At 39.2% G+C, this 21,819-nt stretch overlaps 1 protein-coding gene across 17 annotated transcripts in view; it reads right to left on the reverse strand.

Annotated features, from left to right (window-relative positions):
* The window catches only part of DLG1 (discs large MAGUK scaffold protein 1), a 304,845-nt gene that overhangs the window by 19,457 nt on the left and 263,569 nt on the right, over positions 1 to 21,819 (reverse strand). For all 17 annotated transcript variants that reach the window (XM_066240954.1, XM_066240950.1, XM_066240949.1 and 14 more), the window contains 2 exons: positions 20,195 to 20,296; positions 19,772 to 19,944 (listed from right to left, as the gene is read on the reverse strand). In XM_066240954.1, the coding sequence (XP_066097051.1) occupies positions 19,772 to 19,944; positions 20,195 to 20,296 (275 nt within the window). The remainder of the gene's footprint in view (positions 1 to 19,771; positions 19,945 to 20,194; positions 20,297 to 21,819) is intronic.

The following is a 21,819-nucleotide window of genomic DNA, read 5'->3' on the forward strand; positions in this document are numbered from 1 at the left end:
TAGTTTTCGTCTTTTATGATTTTGATATTTTTGAAGAATTACAGAACATTTTTTTCCCCCACAGAATGCCTCAGTTTGGGTTTGCCCGATTTCCTTTAAAATGGCAGGTTGCACATTTCTGGTAGGAATACCACAGAAGTGACTTATCCTTCTTATGAGATCTATTTGACCCACTACTAGGGTTGCTAATTTTGATCACTCATTCAAGGTTTTGTCTCCACTATAAGATCACTATTTTCCCCTTTTTAATTGACACATATTTTGGGGGAAGGTATACTGAAACTATGTAAATATCCTGTTTCTCATCAGATGTTAATTATTCACTCAATTTAACCTACACTGATGATTCTGGCTTGAAACAATAATTACCACGCTGATTATCATGAGAGATTTCCTCATTTCATCATTCCTTCTACCTTTGTTAGTAGGCATTCTAATGTAAGGCAAAGCTTTCACTTCTATCCATTTGTGTATGGACTCTCTCTATGTTGTAATTAGTTGATATTATCTATTTTAACATTCAAATTATCCAGATGTGGCCTCTGAGGGACCCCACAGGTTGGCTTCTGTATCATTTTGCCACATCCTCATCATTTACTTGTTTGTTCTTCTTTTCCAAGTGAGAGGAAGGGACATCAAGATAGACTTCCACATGTGCCCTAACTGGGATCCACCCAGCAACCCCCATCTGGGGCAGATGCTCTGCCCATCTGGGGCCATACTTGCAACTGAGCTGTTTTTAACACCTGAGGTGGAGGTTCCATGGAGCCATCCTCAGTGCCCAGGGATGATGTGCTCAAATGAATCGAGCCATGGCTGTGGGAGGAAGAACTAGATAGCTAGATTAGATATGTAGATGAGAGAGAGAGAGAGAGAGAGAGAGAGGAGTAGGAGAAGCAACCATCTGCTTCTCCTCTGTGCCCTCACTGGGAATCAAACTCAGGACATCCACATGTTGGGTTGACACTCTACCACTTAACAAACTAGTCAGGGCTCCTCATCCTTTTTAAGGCACTTCCTTATTTTTCTAGCAAGAATATGTTTTAGGCTCATCTTATACTTTACTGGTGTCAGGCCTGGAAACAGCCGTTTCTTCAAGGAGTTTTTTTTTTTTTTTTTTTTAATGGAGAATGATACATGGAAGTCAAGATCTAGGCACTAGATATTATTGTTTACTGAACAGTCATTATTTTTAGGGGACAGTGCAAGGAAACATACAGATATGTATATACACATCTCTATTTCTATGTCTATCCATATTAAGATGCATAGGTTTATATTCATATCTCTTAATTCCAATCCAATCATTAGAATTAATTCTATCCTCTCCTCTTTCCATATTTCTAAAATCACTTCTCTAACAGTAAGAAACCTGGCTCTCATTACTGTCAATATATTAATTTGCTCAACTTTGAAATACACATTATTTTCACAACTGTTGGCTCATACCACTCTGAAAAACAAATGTTCTAGAGTTCAATATTTGTTTACAGATCATTTTGTATTTAGCCTGTAGTTCAGGATTATTGGGATTAAGATCCTTTTCCCTTCCCCTCCTTAGTGCAGTTATTGTTTGTCTATATATTAGGCTTTAATCTAACTAGATTTAAAATCTAGTTAGATTAATTTAGTTATTGTTTGTATTTCCCTCATCTTCTCTTATTTTCCTTTTTTTGAATATATAAACTTGTAACATAGTTCTAAAAGTCAAAATTATACAAAAAGGTATATGTGGAAAAATGTCACACCTCTATCCCTTCCCTTCTACGTCATTCCCAATTTCCCATCCTTTCCACCCCCTCCCTCTGTAAGTAACTAATCTCATTAGTTTCTGTTTTTCTATCTTATTTTTCTGTGAATTGTATATTCATATCTTTTGTCCATTTTTCTATTAATTTTCAGTCTCTATTTCTTTAACTTATAAGAGTTCTTTATATACTTGGAATATCAGCCCTTTGTTTACGAATGTTTCTCTGCTAGTTGTATTTTGACCTTGGTAATAGTGTTTTTGGCCAAGTAAAAAATCTTATTTTATTTTTTAAATTTTTGTATTTTTTTCTAAAGTGAGAATTAGAGAGGCAGAGGGACAAACTCCCAAATGTGTTTGACCAGGATCCATACGGCACGCCAACTAGCGGACGATGCTCTGCCCATCTGGGGCGTTACTTCACTGCAACTGGAGCCATTCTAGTACCTGAGGCGGAGGCCATGAAGCCATCCTCAGTGCCCGGGTCAATGTTCTCCAATGGAGCCTTGGCTGTGGGAAGGGAAGAGAGAGAAAGAAAGGAGAGGAGGAAAAGGTGGAGAAACAGATGGGTGTTTCTCCTGTGTGCCCTGGCCAGGAATCAAACCCAGGACTCCCACACGCTGGGCTGATGCTCTACCACTGAGCCAACCGGACAGAGATTCCTTTTTATTTTTTAAAAATTTATTTATTGATTGATTTTAGAGAGGAAGAGAGAGAGGAAGGGAGACAGGAAGAGAGAGAAGACGAAATAGGGAAGGAAAGAAGAGGAAAGAGGGAAGGAGAGGAGAGAGAAAAAGAAATGGAGGGAGGAAGACAGAGAGGAAGAGGTAGAGAAAAAGGAAGTGAAGGTGGAGAAGAGGGAGGAGAGGGGGAAAGGGGGAAGAGAGAAGGGAGAGGGTGGGAGAGAGAGGGAAAGAAACACTGATTTGCCTGACTGGGGATTGAACCAACATTGGTATATCTCGATGTGCTCTGACCAACTAAGTAAGCTACCTGGCTAGAATTTTTTTTTTTTAATAAATTTTTATTAATGGTAATGGGATGACATTAATAAATCAGGGTACACATATTCAAAGAAAACATGTCTAGGTTATTTTGTCATTAAATCATGTTGCATACCCCTCGCCCAAAGTCAGATTGTCCTCCGCCACCCTCTATCTAGTTCTCTGTGCCCCTTCCCCTCCCCCTAACTCTCTCCCTCCCTCCCTCCCATGTCCTCCCTTCCCCCACCCCTGGTAACCACCACACTCTTGTCCATGTCTCTTAGTCTCGTTTTTATGTTCCACCAATGTATGGAATCATGTAGTTCTTGTTTTTTTCTGATTTACTTATTTTACTCCATATAATGTTATCAAGATCCCACCATTTTGCTGTAAATGATCTGATGTCATCATTTCTTATGGCTGAGTAGTATTCCATAGTGTATATGTGCCACATCTTCTTTATCCAGTCTTCTATTGAAGGGCTTTTTGGTTGTTTCCATGTCTTGGCCACTGTGAACAGTGCTGCAATGAACATGGGGCTACATGTGTCTTTACGTATCAATGTTTCTGAGATTTTGGGGTATATACCCAGTAGAGGGAATTGCTGGGTCATAAGGTAGTTCTATTTGCAGTTTTTTGAGGAACCACCATACTTTCCTCCATAATGGTTGTACTACTTTACAGTCCCACCAACAGTGGATGAGAGTTCCCTTTTCTCCGCAGCCTCTCCAACATTTGCTATTACCCGTCTTGTTGATAATAGCTAATCTAACAGGGGTGAGGTGGTATCTCATTGTAGTTTTGATTTGCATTTCTCTAATAACTAATGAAGCTGAGCATCTTTTCATATATCTGTTGGCCATTTGTATCTCTTCCTGGGAGAAGTGTCTGTAGAACTTTTTTATTTGTACTTTTACTATTTATTATTATTTTTTAAGTGAGAGGAGGGGAGAGAGATAGACTCCTGCATGCGCCCCAACCAGGATCCACCTGGCAACCCCGTCTAGTGCCAATGCTCTGCCCATCTGGGGCCAATGCTCATAACTGAGCTATTTTTAGCTTCTGAAACAGGGGTTCCTTGGAGCCATCCTCAGTGCCAGGGGCCAACATGCTCAAATCAATTGAGCCATGGCTGTGGAAAAGAGAGAGAAAGAGAGAGGGAGAGAAAGAAAGGGAGGGAGGTGGGGTAGAAGCAGATGATTGCTTCTCCTGTGTGACCCTACTAGGAATTGCACTGGGGACTTCCACATAACAGGCTGACTCTCTACCACTGAGCAAGCCGACCAGGGCCAGCTTTTTTATTTTTAATGTGGTCAAATTTATCAGTCTTCTATTGTATCTGAATTTTAATTCATGGTTAAAAACATGTGCTATGACCAGGTTATATTTTTAAGAGCCAATTTTTGTATATGGTGTGAAGTATGGTTTTATTTAATTTTTTCCTGTTGTTCCAGCACTACTTATCAAAAAAGTCCTTTATAAAAAACCCCAGTGACTTGAGATTCAAAGATGGCAGCAGAGTAGGCAGACGCACAGACTACTACCTCCCACGACCAAAATGGATTACAAATTAATTTAAGAACAATCATCGTGAAAAACCAATTTTGGATAAAAGAACAGGACTCGAAAACCAATAAGCACAGAAAAATCCACACCAATTCTGGTAGGGAGTGTGGGAGTGTGATGAGGGCTCCCCCTGCTCCCAGGAGTGATGGGAGGCTGAGGCTGAGGGTCCAGAAGGGCTCCCATTGTAAGAAGAAAAACCTGAGACGCAGGGGTCCTCAGTCCCAGGACTGGAGCCCCAGCCTAGAAACCTAGATATCCAGGGACTGGAGGAGAGAGCCTGACAGCATTGAGTGGGGAGAAAAGCGGGAGTTCCATCTGTGGAAAGAGGTTGGCGAAAAAAAGTGCAGCCTTAAAGGGCCAGCACAGAAAATATTGCTCACAGCCACTTGCCTGGGCCTCTGGCGGCGAGGAGGGCTGAGAGGACTGGTCTTGCATGAGGAGAGTGGGGAGATCAAGACATGGAGACACAAATGATGACGGGGAGAAGAAAACCTGGGCTGACCTGAGCTGAGTCATTCTCCAGTGCAGAGGTGGCCATAGCTGGGGGAGGGGTTGCTCACTCTGCCCTGCATAAACCTATCATGGAACCAGTTGACTTACCTCCAAAAGCTCTCCAGCTCTAATCAGCATGAAAGGTTGTCTAGAAAGTAGGAAGTAAAGGGGAGGTTTCTAGGGAGACCCGAGCTACACCTCCCCCTTCATACTGAGAACATGCCCCAACCCCAGAGAGGCACTGGACAGACCACACCTTCAGAATCTCAGAGGTCACAGCCACTGCATTCCTGGATACAGTTTCAACAATAACAAACCAACAAAAAAACAAGATATGCCCACTTCTCCCTCATAAACACTGAAGCCCCCTGCTGGGATCAGTAAACATAGAAGCTCCCTGCTGGGATCAGCAAACACAGACACTTCCTGCTGGACTCAGGAAACAAACAACAGAGAAATTAAGACTTTTAGGCGGCTCTACTAGTTAAGGAGAATTAAAATCCAAGCAACAAGCAGAGGCTGAGGAATAAAGTCTTGGAGGAGAAGCTGCATTCCATAAACTAACCTCAGACCCACAACTCTAACAAGCTTGCAAACCATACAGAGAAAGAATGGGAAGACAGACAAACGTAAACCATATGAATCAACAAGAGAAATCCCCAGAAAAAAAAAAACTGAATGAGATGTAAGTAATCAAATTACCAAATGCAGAGTTTAAAATAATGATTGTTAGGATGCTTAAGGATCTCAGAGCTACAATGGATGGACTTAATGAGCACCTAAATAAAGAAATTGCAAGCATCAAAAAGGACACTGAAATCATAAAAAAGAATCAGAAATGGCATTTACAGTATCAGAAACGAAGACTATACTAAAAGGAATCAACAGCAGGCTGGACGAAGCAGAGGATCGAATCAGCAAATTAGAAGACAAGATATATAAAAACAGAAACAGAGCAGCTAAAAGAAAAGGGGCTCAAAAGTGTGAGGAAAGTATAAGAGAACTCTGTGACAATATGAAGAAAAATAACATCCACATCATAGGGGGTTCTTGAAGGAGAAGAGAAAGAACAAGGAATAGAGAACCTGTTTGAAGAAATCATGGCTGAAAACTTTCCTAAATTGATGAAGAAAAAAGTCACACAAGTTCAAGAAGCACAGAGAGTCCCGATAAAAAGAAACCCAACGAGGCTTACATCAAGATACATCATAATTGCCTGACCTGTGGTGGCGCAGTGGATAAAGTGTCGACCTGGAAATGCTGAGGTTGCTGGTTCGAAACCCTGGGCTTGCCTGGTCAAGGCACATATGGGAGTTGATGCTTCCAGCTCCTCCCCACCTTCTCTCTCTGTCTCTCTCCCCTCTCTCTCTCCCTCTCTGTCTCTCTCTCTCCATTTCTCTCTCCTCTCTAAAATGAATAAATAAAATTAAAAAAAGATATATATATATAAAAAAGATACATCATAATTAAAATACCAAAGTTAAGAGATTAAAAAAAATACTAAAAGCAGCAAGACAAAAAAAGTCAATTACCTATAGAGGAGCCCCATAAAGATGACATCTGACTTTTCAACAGAAACACTGGAGACCAGAAGGGAATGGCAAGAAGTATTTAAAGTAATGCAAAACAAGAATCTACAACCAAGACTTCTTTATCCAGCAAGATTATTGTTTAGAATTGAAGGAGAAATAAAAAGCTTCCCAGACAAGAAAAAAAAACCCAAAAAACAAAAAAAAAACCCTCAAGAAATTCATTATAACCAAACCAGTACTGAAGGAAATGTAAGGGGCTTGCTGTTGAAAGAACAAAGGAAAAAAAGACATCGAGAAAAAGATTATAGATCTAAAGAATAAAATGGCAATAAACAAGTACATATCAATAATAACCTTAAACATAAATGGATTAAATGCTAAAATCAAAAGACATAAGGTAGCTGCATGGATAAGAAAATAGGACCCGTACATATGCTGTCTACAAGAGACCCACCTCAAAACAAAAGATACACATACACTGAGAGTAAAGAGATGGAAAAAAATATTTCACGCAAACGGAAAGGAAAATAAGCTGAGGTAGCAATACTAATATCTGACAAAATAAACTTTAAAAGATAAAGAAGGTCACTACATAATAATAAAAGGAGCATTACAACAGGAAGATATAACTATTATAAATATATATGCACTAATATAGGGGCGCCTAAATATATAAAAGAGATGTTGATGGATAAAAAAGGCAAGATCAATAGCAATACTATAATAGTAGGGGATTTTAATACCCCACTAACATCAATGTATAGAACCTCCAGACAGAAAATTAACAAAGAAACAGCGGCCTTAAATGACATATTAGATCAACTGGATTTAATAGATATCTTCAGAACCTTTCATCCCAAAGCAGCAGAATATACATTCTTTTCAAGTGCTCACAGTACGTTCTCTCTAGGATAGACCACATATTAGGACACAAAATAAGTCTTAATAAATTTAAGAAGATTGAAATCATATTAAGCACCTTCACTGATCACAATGGCATGAAACTAGAAATCAACTACAATAGAAAAACTGAAAAACATTCAAACACTTGGAGACTAAATAGCATGTTATTAAATAACGAATGTGTTAACAATGAGATCAAGGAAGAAATAAAAAACTTCCTTGAAACAAATGAGAATGAACACATAACAACTCAAAATGTATGGGACACAGCAAAAGCAGTCCTGAGAGGGAAGTTAATAGCACATCAGGCATACCTTAAGAAGCAAGAAAAACCTCAAATTAACAAGTTAACCCTGCACCTAAAAGAACTAGGAAAAAAACAGCAAGTAAAGCCCAGAGGATGTAGAAGAAATGAAATAATAAAGATCAGAGCAGAAATAAATGACATAGAGGTAAAAAGAAACAATACAGAAGATTAATGAAACCAAGAGCTGGTTCTTTGAAAAGGTAAACAAAATTGATGAACCTTTAACCAGACTCACCAAGAAAAAAAGCAGGCTCAAATAAATAAAATAAAAAATGAGAGTGGAGAAGTAACAACCGACACAGCAGAAGTTCAAAGGATTGTAAGAAAATATTATGAAAAACTGTATGCCCCAAAATGGGACAATCTCAATGAAATGGATAAATTCCTTAAAAAATATAATCATTCAAAAATCAATATGGAAGAATCAGAAAACCTAAAGAGACTGATCACACCAAAAGAGATGGAAACAGTTATCAAAAACTCCCAACAAACAGAAGTCCTGGGTCTGATGGCTTCACAGGCAAATTTACCAAATATTCAAAGAACTAACTCCTATCTTTCTCAAGCTATTTCAAAAAATTCAAGGAACAAAAACTTCCATACCCCTTTTATGAAGCAAATATAATCCTCATTCCAAAACCAGGTCAAGACACTACAAAAACCCCCCAAAACTATAGGCCAATATCCCTGATAAACTTAGAAGCTAAAATTCTCAATAAAATACTAGCAAATCAGATCCAGCAATACATGAAAAAAAAGCATACATCATGATCAAGTGAGATTTATTCTAGGGAGGCAAAGCTGGTACAATATTTGCCAATCAATCAATGTGATTCATCACATAAACAAAAGAAAGGATAAAAAACACATAATATCAATAGATGCAGAAGCAGCATTTGATAAAATCTAGCACCCATTTATGATCAAAACTCTCAGCAAAGTGGGAATACAGGGAACATACCTCAACATGATAAAGGCCATCTATGACAAACCCACAGCCAACATCATACACAATTGTCAAAAACTAAAAGCAATCCCCTTAAGAACAGGAACAAGGCAGGGCTGCCCCCTTTCACAACTCTTATTAAACATAGTTCTAGAAGTCCTAGTTACAGCAGTCAGACAAGTGGAAGAAATAAAAGGCATCCAAATAGGAAAAGAAGAAGTAAAACTTTCATTATTTGCTGATGATTTGATACTGTACATAGAAAACCCTAAAGTCTCAGTCAAAAAATGACTGGAACTGATAAATGAATTCAGCAAGGTAGCAGGATATAAAATCAATATTCAGAAATCAGAGGCATTTATATACACCAACAATGAACTGTCTGAAAGAGAAATTAAGGAAACAATCCCCTTCACTACTGCAACAAAAAAAATAAAGTACCTAGGCCTGTGATGGTGAACCTTTTTATAAAAACTGCCCACTTTTGCAGTGCTGGTCAACCTGGTCCCTCCTGCCCGCTAGTGGGTGTTCCAGCTTTCATGATAGGCAGTAGCGGAGCAACCAAATGGACTCGCGATTTGCCCACCATAAAGCTGGAATGCCCACTAGTGGGCGGGAGGGACCAGATTGACCAGCACTGCAAAAGTGGGTGGTTTTTATAAAAAGGTTCGCCATCACGGACCTAGGAGTAAATTTAACCAAGGAGGTTAAAGACCTGTACTCGGAAAATTATAAAACATTGATAAAAGAAATTAAGAAAGATACAAATAATTGGAAGCATATACCATGTTCAGGGACAGAATAAACATCATTAAAATGTCTATACTATCCAAAGCTATCTATAAATTCAATGCAATTAATTTCTATTAAAATACCAATGTCATACTTTAAAGATATATAGCAAATATTCCAAAAATTTATATGGAACCAAAAAAGTACACGAATAGCCTCAGCAATCTTGAAAAAAAAATAAAGTGGGGGGTATCATACTTCCTGATCAAGTTATACTACAAGGCCATTGTACTCAAACCAGCTTGGTACTGCATTATGAACAGGCATACAGATCAATGGTACAGAACAGAGAACTCGGAAATAAACTCACACCTTTATGGTTAACTAATATTTAACAAAGGAGGTAAGAGCATACAATTGGAGTAAAGTCAATCTGTTAACAAAAGGTGCTGGAAAAATTGAACAAATACATGCACAAAAAATAAAACTAGACCACCAACTTACACTCTTCACAAAAATAAACTCAAAATGAATAAAAGACTTGAATGTAAGTTGTGAAACCATGATCACTGGAAGAAAACATAGGCAGTAAGCTCTCCAACATCTTTTGCAGAAATGTATTTGCTGCTTTAACTTCACGGGCAAGTTAAGTAAAGGACAGGATGAACAAATGGGACTATATCAAACTAAAAAGCTTTTGCACAGCAAAAGATGCCATGAACAAAATAAAAAGATAACCCACACAATGGGAGAACATATTCGCCAACATGTCCGATAAGGGGTTACTAAACAAAATCTACAAAGAACGTGTAAAACTCAACACCAGGAAAGTACACAATCCAATCAAAAATTGGGCGAAAGAACTGAACAGGCACTTCTCCAAAGAGGACATACAGATGGCCAATGGGCATATGAAAAAATGTTCAACATCACTAATCATTAGAGAAATGTAAATTAAAACCCAATGAGATACCACCTCACATCTGTCAGAATGGCGCTCATTAACATAACACATAACAAGTGCTGGCGAGGGTGTGGAGAAAAGGAAACCCTCCTGCACTGCTGGTGGGAATGCAGACTGGTGCAGCCATTGTAGAAAACAATATGGAGAGTCCTCAAAAAATTAAAAATCAAACTGCCTTTTGACCCAGCTACTCTTCTAGGAATATATCCTAAGAATAACAAATCACTGATTCGAAAGAAGAAATGCACCCCTACGTTTACTGCAGCATTGTTTACAATAGCCAAGATCTGGAAATAGCTCAAGTGTCCATCAGTAAACGAATGCATCAAAAAGCTGTGGTACATATACAGAATGGAATACTACGTGGCCGCAAGAAGAAAATCTTACCCTTTGTGGCAACATGGATGGACCTGGAGTCTATTATGCTAAGCGAAATAAGCCAGGCAGAGAAAGAAAATACCATGTGACTTCACTCATGTGAGGAATCTAACAATGAGAACTGAGGAACAGAAGAGAGGCAGAGAAAGGGTTAAAGAGTCCAGAGGGAAAGGGAAAGAGAGGAGGGGATCAAAGAAAGGAAAGACATTAGTGAAAGTATATAAACATAACAGAGAGATATAGAGCAGGATAGTAAATTATGGAGGAAAAGGGGGAAGGTAGTGGAGGGAGGTGGGAAAGGGGGTATCAAGGAGAACAAGGGGGGGAGGTAGGGAGATATATTCAGGGGTACACTTGTAACTATGTAAACACAACAAATTAAAATCAATAAAAAAGATATTTAATAAAAATAAATTTAAAAAATAAATTAACCCAGGGAATTAAAATTGACCCTTTATCACAGGGGTCGGGAACCTATGGCTTGCGAGCCAGATGTGGCTCTTTTGGTGGCTGTATCTGGCTTGCAGACAAATCTTTTTTTTTTTTTAAGTTTTTTTATTTTATTATTTTTTATTTTTTCTTTACAAGGACAGAGAGAGAGAGAAAGAGAGAGAGAGAGAGAGAGAGAGAGAGAGAGAGAGAGAGAGAGAGAGAGAGGGAGGGATAGACAGGGACAGAAAGGAGTGGAGAGAGATGAGAAGCATCAATCATCAGTTTTTCCTTGCGACACCTTAGTTGTTCATTGATTGCTTTCTCATATGTGCCGTGACCATGGGCCTTCAGCAGACCGAGTAACCCCTTGCTTGAGCCAGCGACCTTGGGTCCAAGCTGGTGAGCACTTTTTATTTTTGCTCAAGCCAGATAAGCCCACACTCAAGCTGGCGACCTCAGGGTCTCGAACCTGGGTCCTCGGCATTCCAGTCCAACGATCTATCCCACTGCGCCACCGCCTGGTCAGGCCAGACAAATTTTTAATAAAAAAAGTAATGTTAAAAATATAAAACATTCTCATGTATTACAGTGCATTCATTTCCTACTGCTCATGTTCATGGTTGCAGGTGGCTGGAGCCAATCACAGCTGTCCTCCAGGACAACACCAAATTTTTATTGGGTAATGCGTAATGTACATGGGTCGCTGTATGGCTCTCATGGAATTACATTTTAAAATATGTGGCGTTCATGGCTCTCTCAAAAAGGTTCCCGACCACTGCTTTATCATATACTGTACTATATTTTCCTATGTACTTGAGCCTTTCCTGGATTATATTTTCTATTTTACTGGGTTCTCTGTCTAGTTATGTGCCAGGACTACACTGTTTTAATTAAATGTGCTTTAATATCTGGTAGGGCTGGAATCTTTTGTAGTTTTTGTGTTGTTCTCGCTTCTCATAGAAACTTGTATTTGACCCATCAAGCCCCATAAAAAAGCTGGTAGGTAATTCCATTTGTATTTTGTTCATATACAAACTAGCTTAGAACTGGCAGCTTTAAAATATTAAATTGTTAAAGACAAAGGATGTCTTTCCGGTTGTTCAAGTCTAACATTCTGTCTTTCAGGAGTATTTTATAAAGTTCCTCATAAAAGTCTACATATCCCTTATTAAATTTACTAAGTAATTTATATTCTATTTCTTATATTATAAATGCTCATTTCTATCATTATCTTCTAACTGGTTATTGCTCATGTAAATAGAGGCTATTAATTTTTGCTTTTTTTATGTGGCAGAGACAGAGTCAGAGAGAGGGATAGATAGGGACAGACAGGAAGGGAGATGAGAAACATCAATTCTTTGTTGCGGTTCAGTTGTTCATGATTGATTTATCCTATGTGCCTTGACCGGGGGTGGGGTTTGGGGAGGGTGCTGCAGCAGACTGAGTGACTCTTTGCTTGAGCCAGTGACCTTGGGCTCAAGCTGGTGAGCCTTGCTCAAACCAGATGAGCCCGTGCTCAAGCTGGCGACCTCGGGGTCTTGAACCTGGGTCTTCCACATCCCAGTCCGATGCTCTATCCACTGCGCCACCGCCCGGTCAGGCTAATTTCTGCATTTTAATTTAGCATCAACTCATTGTTTCACTTAGTTGTTCTATTTAGTTGTGAACACACTGATTGCTTCTGATATGTGCCCTGACCAGGGGTCAAACCCGTGACCTCAGTGTGCTAGGACATTTTATCTATTGAGCCACCTGGCCAGGACCATAATTTATTTTAGAAAATTAATTTTATAATAGATTGTATGGTTTCCCAGGTATACAGCTAGTGCTCGACTTACGACCATGATTGGTTCCGACAGACTGGTTGTAACAGGATTTGGTCGTAAGGTGAGTAGGCTGTATGTACAGAACAGTGAAATGATGTTATAAAAATCTTTAAGTCATATTTTATCATAATTTTCTTTCATTATTGTTATATATCATAATTTTCTTTGTTCATTTTATGCCATTTGTATCATCTCTACACCATTTTGTTTCTTATTTTTACATTCGTCAGGTTTAAGTAAAACATTCATTACCAGTACAACTGGTTTAATATTTGCAAAGACAATTCCCTCTTGATAGACATCTTGGAAGGGGTTTGATGAAAAGTATCCAAGACACAAAACACAAATTGCTGTACCGAGTCTGGGATAACAGTTGAAATGGTGCATGCAGAGATGGTAGTGCTGCTGGAAGCTGGTCCGCACTGTTGTGCGCCCAGCTGGGCAACGCTTGCGCTGCCAGACACGGAGCAGTTGTGGCTAGCAACTGTGGTCGTAAAGTCGAATGGTCGTAAGTTGCATAGGTAGTAAGTTGATCAATATTTGCAGTATATTATCTTAAAAAACAGCTTTACTTCTTTTCCAATTCTTATGTTTCTAATTGGTTTCTTTTGTTGAAAGCACTAATACCTTGCGTACAATGAACATATCAAGTAATAGTGGATATAAGACATCCTTGCCTAGTTCCTCCTCATAATGGCATTGCCTTGTGTTTATCTCATTAATGTTTTAAAACTAAGAATAGCTATTCACCCATCCATGCACCTCAATTTCTCTCTACTTTTCTTTTTAAAAAATAACACAAATATCTATAATTTTGAATATTTTCCCCCCAGAAAGGGTATTAAATCCTACCCCCAAATTTTATTTTATTTTTATTTATTTATTCATTTTTATAGAGAGAGTAGAGAGAGGGAGAGAAGAAGGGGAGGAGCAGGAAGCATCAACTCCTGTATGTGCTTTGCTCAGGGAAGCCCAGGGTTTTGAAATGGTATCCTCAGCATTCCAGGTGGACGCTTTGTCCACTGTGCTACCGCAGGTCAGGCCCTACCAGAACTTTTTTGGCATCTGTGGATATATGATTTTTCTCTGTAGACTGTTAATGTGGTAGATTACATTAATGAATTTCTTAACATTGAGCTGACCTTAAAATCCTTTAATTCCATTTGGTTATAGTATATTATTTTTGTAGTGTGGTACTGGATTCTGTTTGCTAAAATAAACACTTTGCATTAATATTTGTAAGTGATATTATCTACAATTTTTCCTGTCCTCATCAAGTTTAGATATCAATATTACACTTGCTTTATAAAAAGAATGCTCGTGAATACTTTCTGAAGCTTTAGGACAATTTAACCTTTGAAGATTTGGAAGCCAAAGATTCTGGTGCTTTTTTTCTCTTTTAAGATTTTATTTATTGATTTTTATAGAGAGAGATGAGAGAAGGGGAGGGGAATGAGAAGTATCAACGCATAGTTGCTTCACTTTAGTTGTACATTGATTGCTTGTTGTATTGTTGCAAGAACAAAGGAAGCAACTCCCAGAGGACAAAAAGAGACACTCAGACAACTTGCTGAAGGAAGCGGTTTATTTCCCAGCGGAGCTACATGGTCTAATAGGCTTTAATTCACGAGCTCCCTGAAGTTAGTTTTCTTACAGCTCGTAGACCTTTACAGTGTCCATGCACAGGGTGCATGATCCCCTTATCTATAGTCATCTGTTACCCTTGTGTCTCGGAGAGGAGGGGATGTGAGGGGAGTTTTGGACCATTTGTCTTAGCCATTCCTAATTCCCATTCTTTTTGCTGGTGGTGCAAGTTGTTTCGGGGAGCTGTTCAAGGAACTGTCAGACTACAGTCAGTTAATTAATTAATTAATTAATTATTTTTTACAGTCAGTTAATTTTTCAACTGGCTGACTCAGACATCCCTTTGAGCTCTCTTTCCTCAGTTTGTGCCTTGACTGGGAAAGCCCAGAACCAGCAACCTCAGCATTTCTAGGTTAACGCTCCATTCACTGCACCACCACGGGCCAGGTAGGTCTGGGTGCTTTTTTTGGGGTGTTTCTTGATAATTTGCTGTGTTTCAGCTCTATAATTTCCCCTTTTTTTTTTTAAAGTGAGAGGTGGGGAGGCAGGGAGACAGAGAGATGGACTCCTGCATGCGCCCCAACTGGGATCCACCTGGCAAGCCCCCTACAGAGCGATGCTCTGCCCATCTGGGGCCGCTGCTTTGTTGCTCTGCAACCAAGCTATTTCAGTGCCTGAGGCAATGTCATGGAGCCATTAGCACCTGGGGCCACGGCTTTGGGAGGGGAAGAGAGAGAGAGAAAAGGGAAAGGAGGAGAGGTGGAGAAGCAGATGGTCGTGTCTCCTGTGTGCCCTGACTAAGAATCGAACCTGGGACTTCCACATGCCAGGCCGATGCTCTTCTGCTGAGCCAACAGGCCAGGGCCTACTTTTCCGTTTTTTAATACGTCAATTTTGTATTCTTTCAGAAAACTATCTACTGATATCATAACACCACTCTGATTTCTGGAGGTAGACTTTGGTAACTGCCCTCTAATTTCAATCACACTATTTTTCTTCATTACTGCTCTAATAATTAGTTTGGTTAATGTGTGGTCTTAATTTTCCCAGTTACTATGATTCCTAAAAATCATTATTAGAGATAATTAACACCAATTTAGCCCAAAGTAAAAACACTATTTAGGTACAAAGGATTATTAGTCTTTAAAAATTTTTTAGTTATATACTATAAAAGGCAAATGATCATTTAAAGAACAAGTTTTTAAATGAGAATTGTTTTTTTCCCTTAAAATTTAAAAAACCTCAAAATAAGAGAGATATTATCCTATCAATTACACTTGTCATTATAAACCATGTAGAGAATTTTATAAAAATTATTATTATTTCTTTTTAGGTGAGAGGATGGGAGATAGTGAGGCAGATTCCCACATGTGCCCCAATTAGGATCCACTGGCAACCCTGTCTGGGGCTGATGCTAGAGTACCGAGTTATTCCTTTTTTTTTTTTAAGCGAGAGAGAGAGAGAGAGAGAGACAGACAGACAGACAGGAAGGGAGAGATGAGAAGCATCAATTCTTCATTGAGGAACCTTAGTTGTTAAATGATTGCTTTCTCATATGTGCCTTGATGGGAGGCTCCAGCTGAGCCAGTGACCCCTTGCTCAAGCCAGCGAGTCTGCAGTCACTCAGGCAACCTTGGGGTTTCCAACTTGGGTCCTCAGCATCCAAGGCTAACACTCTATCCACTGAACCACTGGCCAGGGTCATTATAAAAATTATTTAAGCCAGAAAGAAGATATACCTGGAAGCAAGATCTCAACAGACTGAGATAAATGCCCAAAACAGATAAGGACCATTTTGTAGTTTCTTTTATGTGCTGGAAATTATGAAGGGAACAAAAGGAAGATTACATGAAGGTGGGAGAAAGCAAGGGGGGGTGGTTAGATTACAGCAGGGGTCGGGAACCTATGGTTCGCAAGCCAGATGTGGCTCTTTTGATGGCTGCATCTGGCTCGCAGATAAATCTTTAATAAAAAATAATAATGTTAAAAATATAAAACATTCTCATGTATTAGAATACATTCATTTCCTACTGCTCATGTTCATGGTTGCGGGTGACTGGAGCCAATCACAGCTGTCTTCTGGGACAACACCAAATTTTTATTGGATAATGCTTAACGTACACGGGTCATTGTATGGCTCTCACGGAATTAATTTTAAAATATGTAGCGTTCATGGCTCTCTCAACCAAAAAGGTTCCCAACCTCTGGATTACAGGATAGTTAATAAGATTATGTGCTCTTATTTTAAAGGTGTGTTAACCTAGATGCACAGAAGCAATGGAGAGGGTTTACTTAAAGCAGGGGTCCCCAAACTTTTTACACAGGGGGCCAGTTCACTGTCCCTCAGACCGTTGGAGGGCCAGACTATAAAAAAACTATGAACAAATCCCTACACACACTGCACATATCTTATTTTAAAGTAAAAAAAAAAAGGGAACAAATACAATATTTAAAATAAAGAACAAGTAAATTTAAATCAACAAACTGACCAGTATTTCAATGGGAACTATGGGCCTGCTCTTGGCTAATGAGATGGTCAATGTCCGGTTCCATATTTGTCACTGCTAGCCATAACAGGTGATATGACGCGCTTCCGGAGCCGTGATGCGTGCGTCCCACATCACCGGAAGTAATACTGTACATGAGCCATGCTGTGCTTTGTGGTGCCGCCACATACAGTACTCCCGGAGCACAGGATGAGGATGGATCCTGTGCTCCTCTCACTGACCACCAATGAAAGAGGTGCCCCTATCGGAGGTGCAGCGGAGGCTGGATAAATGGCCTCAGGGGGCCGCATGTGGCCCGCAGGCTGTAGTTTGGGGACCCCTGAGTTAAAGCAAAGATAAACCTTTTACTAAAGAAGTTTTACACCTGGAGCATGACTACCCACCTTGACCTGCCCAGTTAGGAATTATGATCAGATCACCCTGTGGGATTACTTTCCATAAAACCCCTTTTTTCTTTTCTTTTTTTTTTTTTGTATTTTTCTGAAGCTGGAAACGGGGAGAGACAGCCAGAGAGACTCCCGCATGCGCCCGACTGGGATCCACCCGGCACGCCCACCAGGGGCGACGCTCTGCCCACCAGGGGGCGATGCTCTGCCCCGCTGGGGCGTCGCTCTGCCACGACCAGAGCCACTCTAGCGCCTGGGGCAGAGGCCAAGGAGCCATCCCCAGCGCCCAGGCCATCTTTGCTCCAATGGAGCCTTGGCTGCAAGAGGGTAAGAGAGAGACAGAGAGGAAGGGGGGTGGGTGGAGAAGCAAATGGGCGCTTCTCCTATGTGCCCTGGCCGGGAATCGAACCCGGGTCCCCCACACTCCAGGCCGACGCTCTACCGCTGAGCCAACCGGCCAGGGCCAAAACCCCTTTTTTCATTCACACACTTAGGCCTTCCTTTGAATTCTTCAGTTTTTCAACAATTATAATTTATTGATTAAATAAAAACAAATGTTACTAGTATCCACATAGTAAAATTGCCCTACATCAATCACAAAAGTAGAAAATCCCTTTTTCTCTTTATCTACCCATGGTTTCCTTAAGGTAGGTGCACAATTGTTCATTCAGTCAACAAATAGTTAATGCACAGGCACCATGTTCCAGATACTATTTTACTTTCAAGTGTCCAAGATAAAAAAATGTTAAAGGAAAAGACTCCAAGATAAATTAGACACTTCTTTCACTTTGAATCTCTCTGCACATGTATAAAATCATTGTTCTACAGAGTGAACTAAATCCTATTTACTTCTTTGACTACAATGTATATATTCAATAAATAAAAATCTATTAAAAAAATAAATGTTCTAGGGGAGGATGAGGGGCATGCAACATAATTAAATGATAAGACATGTTTTCTTTGAATATATGTACCCTGATTTATTGATGTCACCCCATTAAAATTAATTAAAAAAAATAAATGTTCTAAATGTTGGATACTAGATTATTTTGGATATATCTTAACATCCCAGATAAAATAATTTGAATGATCCTCTAAAAAAATTATGTCAACAAAATTTTAAAATTTATTTAAGTAAAGATATGCATAGTAGTCTTTTATGATTTCAATGATTATGTGTCCCCTTGTCATTTCCTATTTCTATTATTTGTGATTTTCCCTTTAAAGAAGTCAGGTTAGCTAGTGGTTGTCCACTGTATTAATTATTTTTAGATCTTCCGTTTTTCTAATATCTACTTTATTAATGTCTTTAACATTTTAAAAAGTTATTCTTATAAAATATATGAGTGACAAAAAAAATTAAATTGGTTCAGAAAGAATATAAAATTAAAAGTGTAAGTTCTCCTTTTCCCCAAAAGTACTAGGACTGTCAGTTTTTAAATTTATTTATTTTTATTTCTATTTTTAAAATAGTCTAGAGACTACTTTGGAGACTAAGATTTTTAATTTTTAAAAAACTTTTAAAATATTTATTTATTTTTAGAGAGAGAGAGGGAGGGAGAAGAAGGAAGAGAGAGAGATAGGGAGACAGATGAGAAGCATCAACTCATAGTTGCATCAGTTTAGCTGTTCATTGATTGCTTTTCATACGTGACTTCACTGGGGTGCTCAAGCCAAGCTAGTGACCCCTTGCTGACGCCAGTAACCTCAGGCTCAAGAAAGTGACCTTGGGCTTCAAGCCAGTGACCTCTGGGCTCAAGCCAGAGACCATGTGGTCATTTCGATGATCCCACACTCAAGCCAGGGAGCCTGCGCTTATGACTGAATTTTAAACAACTAGTTTTGAAGATATAAAGTAACTTGCTGATGTTTATTTTCTAGGCCCAAGGAGTGATTTAAACATAGCATTGTGTCTGGGACACACTTTGGCTTCACCTGAATACTGCTTTAAACTCACTGTCAGTATATTATCATACTTCCCTGAAGGATGGTTTTGAATAATCTATGACTGTTACAGTATTTTTTTTTTTTGTTACAGTATTGTTGACTATTTTTTACGTTGTCTTTTATTACATGAGTATTCAGGAGAAATTTCTGTCTTTTCTCAGTTCCAGCAGTAACCACGCTTATTTTGAACATCTGGTTCATTCTTACTGATTGACATTGCTATCTTAGCTCCTTAGTTATTCTAGATGTTGGAAACACAGGTCTATCCCTAGCAAATATATGGAACCATAAAATAATAACCTCCTTTCTGAGATTCATATTAACATTTTTACCTCATTCTATCAATCTTCTTCATCTTGTATTTTCCAAAGCTACCAAAAATAAATATTTAGTTGAATAAATTCATAACAATCAATGCTGCAACATCTGTTATTTTTTTCAAAAATATGAATTAGAAGTTTCTATCCCATATCATTCTTCCGTACTGTCGAAGGGATAGCTAATTAGAAGCTGTATTCTAGGATCATTTTAATGCTTACCTTTTCTGCTACTTCTCGCACAGACTGAACACTTGTTCCATATAGATGATTGTTATACTGGCCAGCTTCAATGAATTTATGTTCCTGGATATCTTTTTCCATCTGCTCTCTTGAAGTCACAAAATGATAATCTCTTCCATCTACCTCATAATCTCTTTTTGGTCTTGTTGTATCTTTAACAGAAAAAACTTAAAAGTGTTTAGTATTAAAAACACAACAAATCCATTTTCTACTTAAATGTTTTATAAAGTTTAACACAACAGAGGATTAGTTTAAATTTGAGAAAGGACAATAATATAGAGGATGAAGGAATAACAGATAAAATAACTATATAAATCCTTATAAACTATAATGTTTACTTTTATCACACATAGTGACAAAATGTTAAGGATAATATTAAGAATTTTTATGTGGGTTACTCACGAGGAACACAGGATCCAAATTTGTCAGGAAATTCTGAGATCAAGTCATCATTTATCCTGTCTTTCATAGGTCCCAATATGATCACTGGTCGAGTATAATTAACTATAAAGATAAACTGCATGTTAAAAGAAATAAACACTAAACAAATACTAATGTATTTTATTTCATCAGAGAGCAAAAGTATTCAAGTTTTCAGACATTTTTTCTTTTCCATCAATCATGCTTAAATTGCTAGTTTATAAGCAATTCACTAAGATCTTAAGCATAAGTCACCCTCCTGTGGGGAGCCACAGGACTAATAATTCAACCAAGTTAAATCCAGCATTTTAGCAGATCATGTTTCTGTTAACATCATCTCATTACAAATAAGAAAATACAGAGCCCTGGCTGGTTGGCTCAGTGGTGGAGCATCGGGCTGGCATGCAGAAGTCCCGGGCTCGATTTCCGGCCAGGGCACACAGGAGAAGCGCCCATTTGCTTCTCCACCCCTTCCCCTCTTCTTCCTCTCTGTCTCTCTCTTCCCCTCCCGTGGCCAAGGCTCCACTGGAGCAAAGTTGGCCCGGGTGCTGAGGATGGCTCCATAGCCTCTGCCTCAGGCGCTAGAATGGTTTTGGTTGCAACAGAGCAACACCCTAAATGGGCAGTGCATCGCCCCCTGGTGGGCATGCCGGGTGGATCCCAGTTGGGTGCATGCGGGAGTCTGTTTGACTGCCTCCCCATTTCCAACTTCAGAAAAATACAAAAAAAAACCCCAAAACAAAAAACAAATAAGAAAATACAGTACTGTGTTTTACTGATCACTTTTGAAGTAGAAACTCTAAGGAAGAAGATAAAAGGACAAAAAGAAAATGAGTTTAAGAAGTGATATAATCACAGCAGAGATCTAGAAAAATAACCTAAGATAACTGCATACACTGGATTGTAAGGGATCTTGCTGGAAAAAGAGAAACTGGTAGTGAGAGTCGGAATGAACATTGTGGACAGGAGAAACGACACAGAGGTGATAAATAAGAAAGATATGGCAGAAGAGTAGTTCCTAAAACTGAATGGACAAGGTAGATAAGGAACAAAGAAATATCAAATATGCTTCCAAGATTTTGAAGAAGGGTCACTGGAAGGATAGTAATTTTTTTATAAACACTGGAAAGAAGTTACTTAGGAAATAAAATGCCAATACAAAACCACTAGATTCTAATAAGCTCTAGGCTAAAACCCATATTTCATAAAATACAAATAGTAAAGTTCTACATTTATACAAACAGGAAAAATGTAGGAAAATTCTAACATAACTTTTTTTTTTAAATTTTTTTTTTTTTTTTGTATTTTTCTGAAGCTGGAAACGGGGAGAGACAGTCAGACAGACTCCCGCATGCGCCCGACCGGGATCCACCCGGCATGCCCACCAGGGGCGATGCTCTGCCCCTCCGGGGCGTCGCTCTGCCTTGACCAGAGCCACTCTAGCACCTGGGGCAGAGGCCAAGGAGCCATCCCCAGCGCCCGGGCCATCTTTGCTCCAATGGAGCCTTGGCTGCGGGAGGGGAAGAGAGAGACAGAGAGGAAGGGGGGGGGGGTGGAGAAGCAAATGGGTGCTTCTCCTATGTGCCCTGGCCGGGAATCGAACCCGG

The sequence above is a fragment of the Saccopteryx bilineata genome, chromosome 8 (genome assembly GCF_036850765.1).
Source record: "Saccopteryx bilineata isolate mSacBil1 chromosome 8, mSacBil1_pri_phased_curated, whole genome shotgun sequence".
In the NCBI taxonomy this organism is placed as follows: Eukaryota; Metazoa; Chordata; class Mammalia; order Chiroptera; family Emballonuridae; genus Saccopteryx; species Saccopteryx bilineata.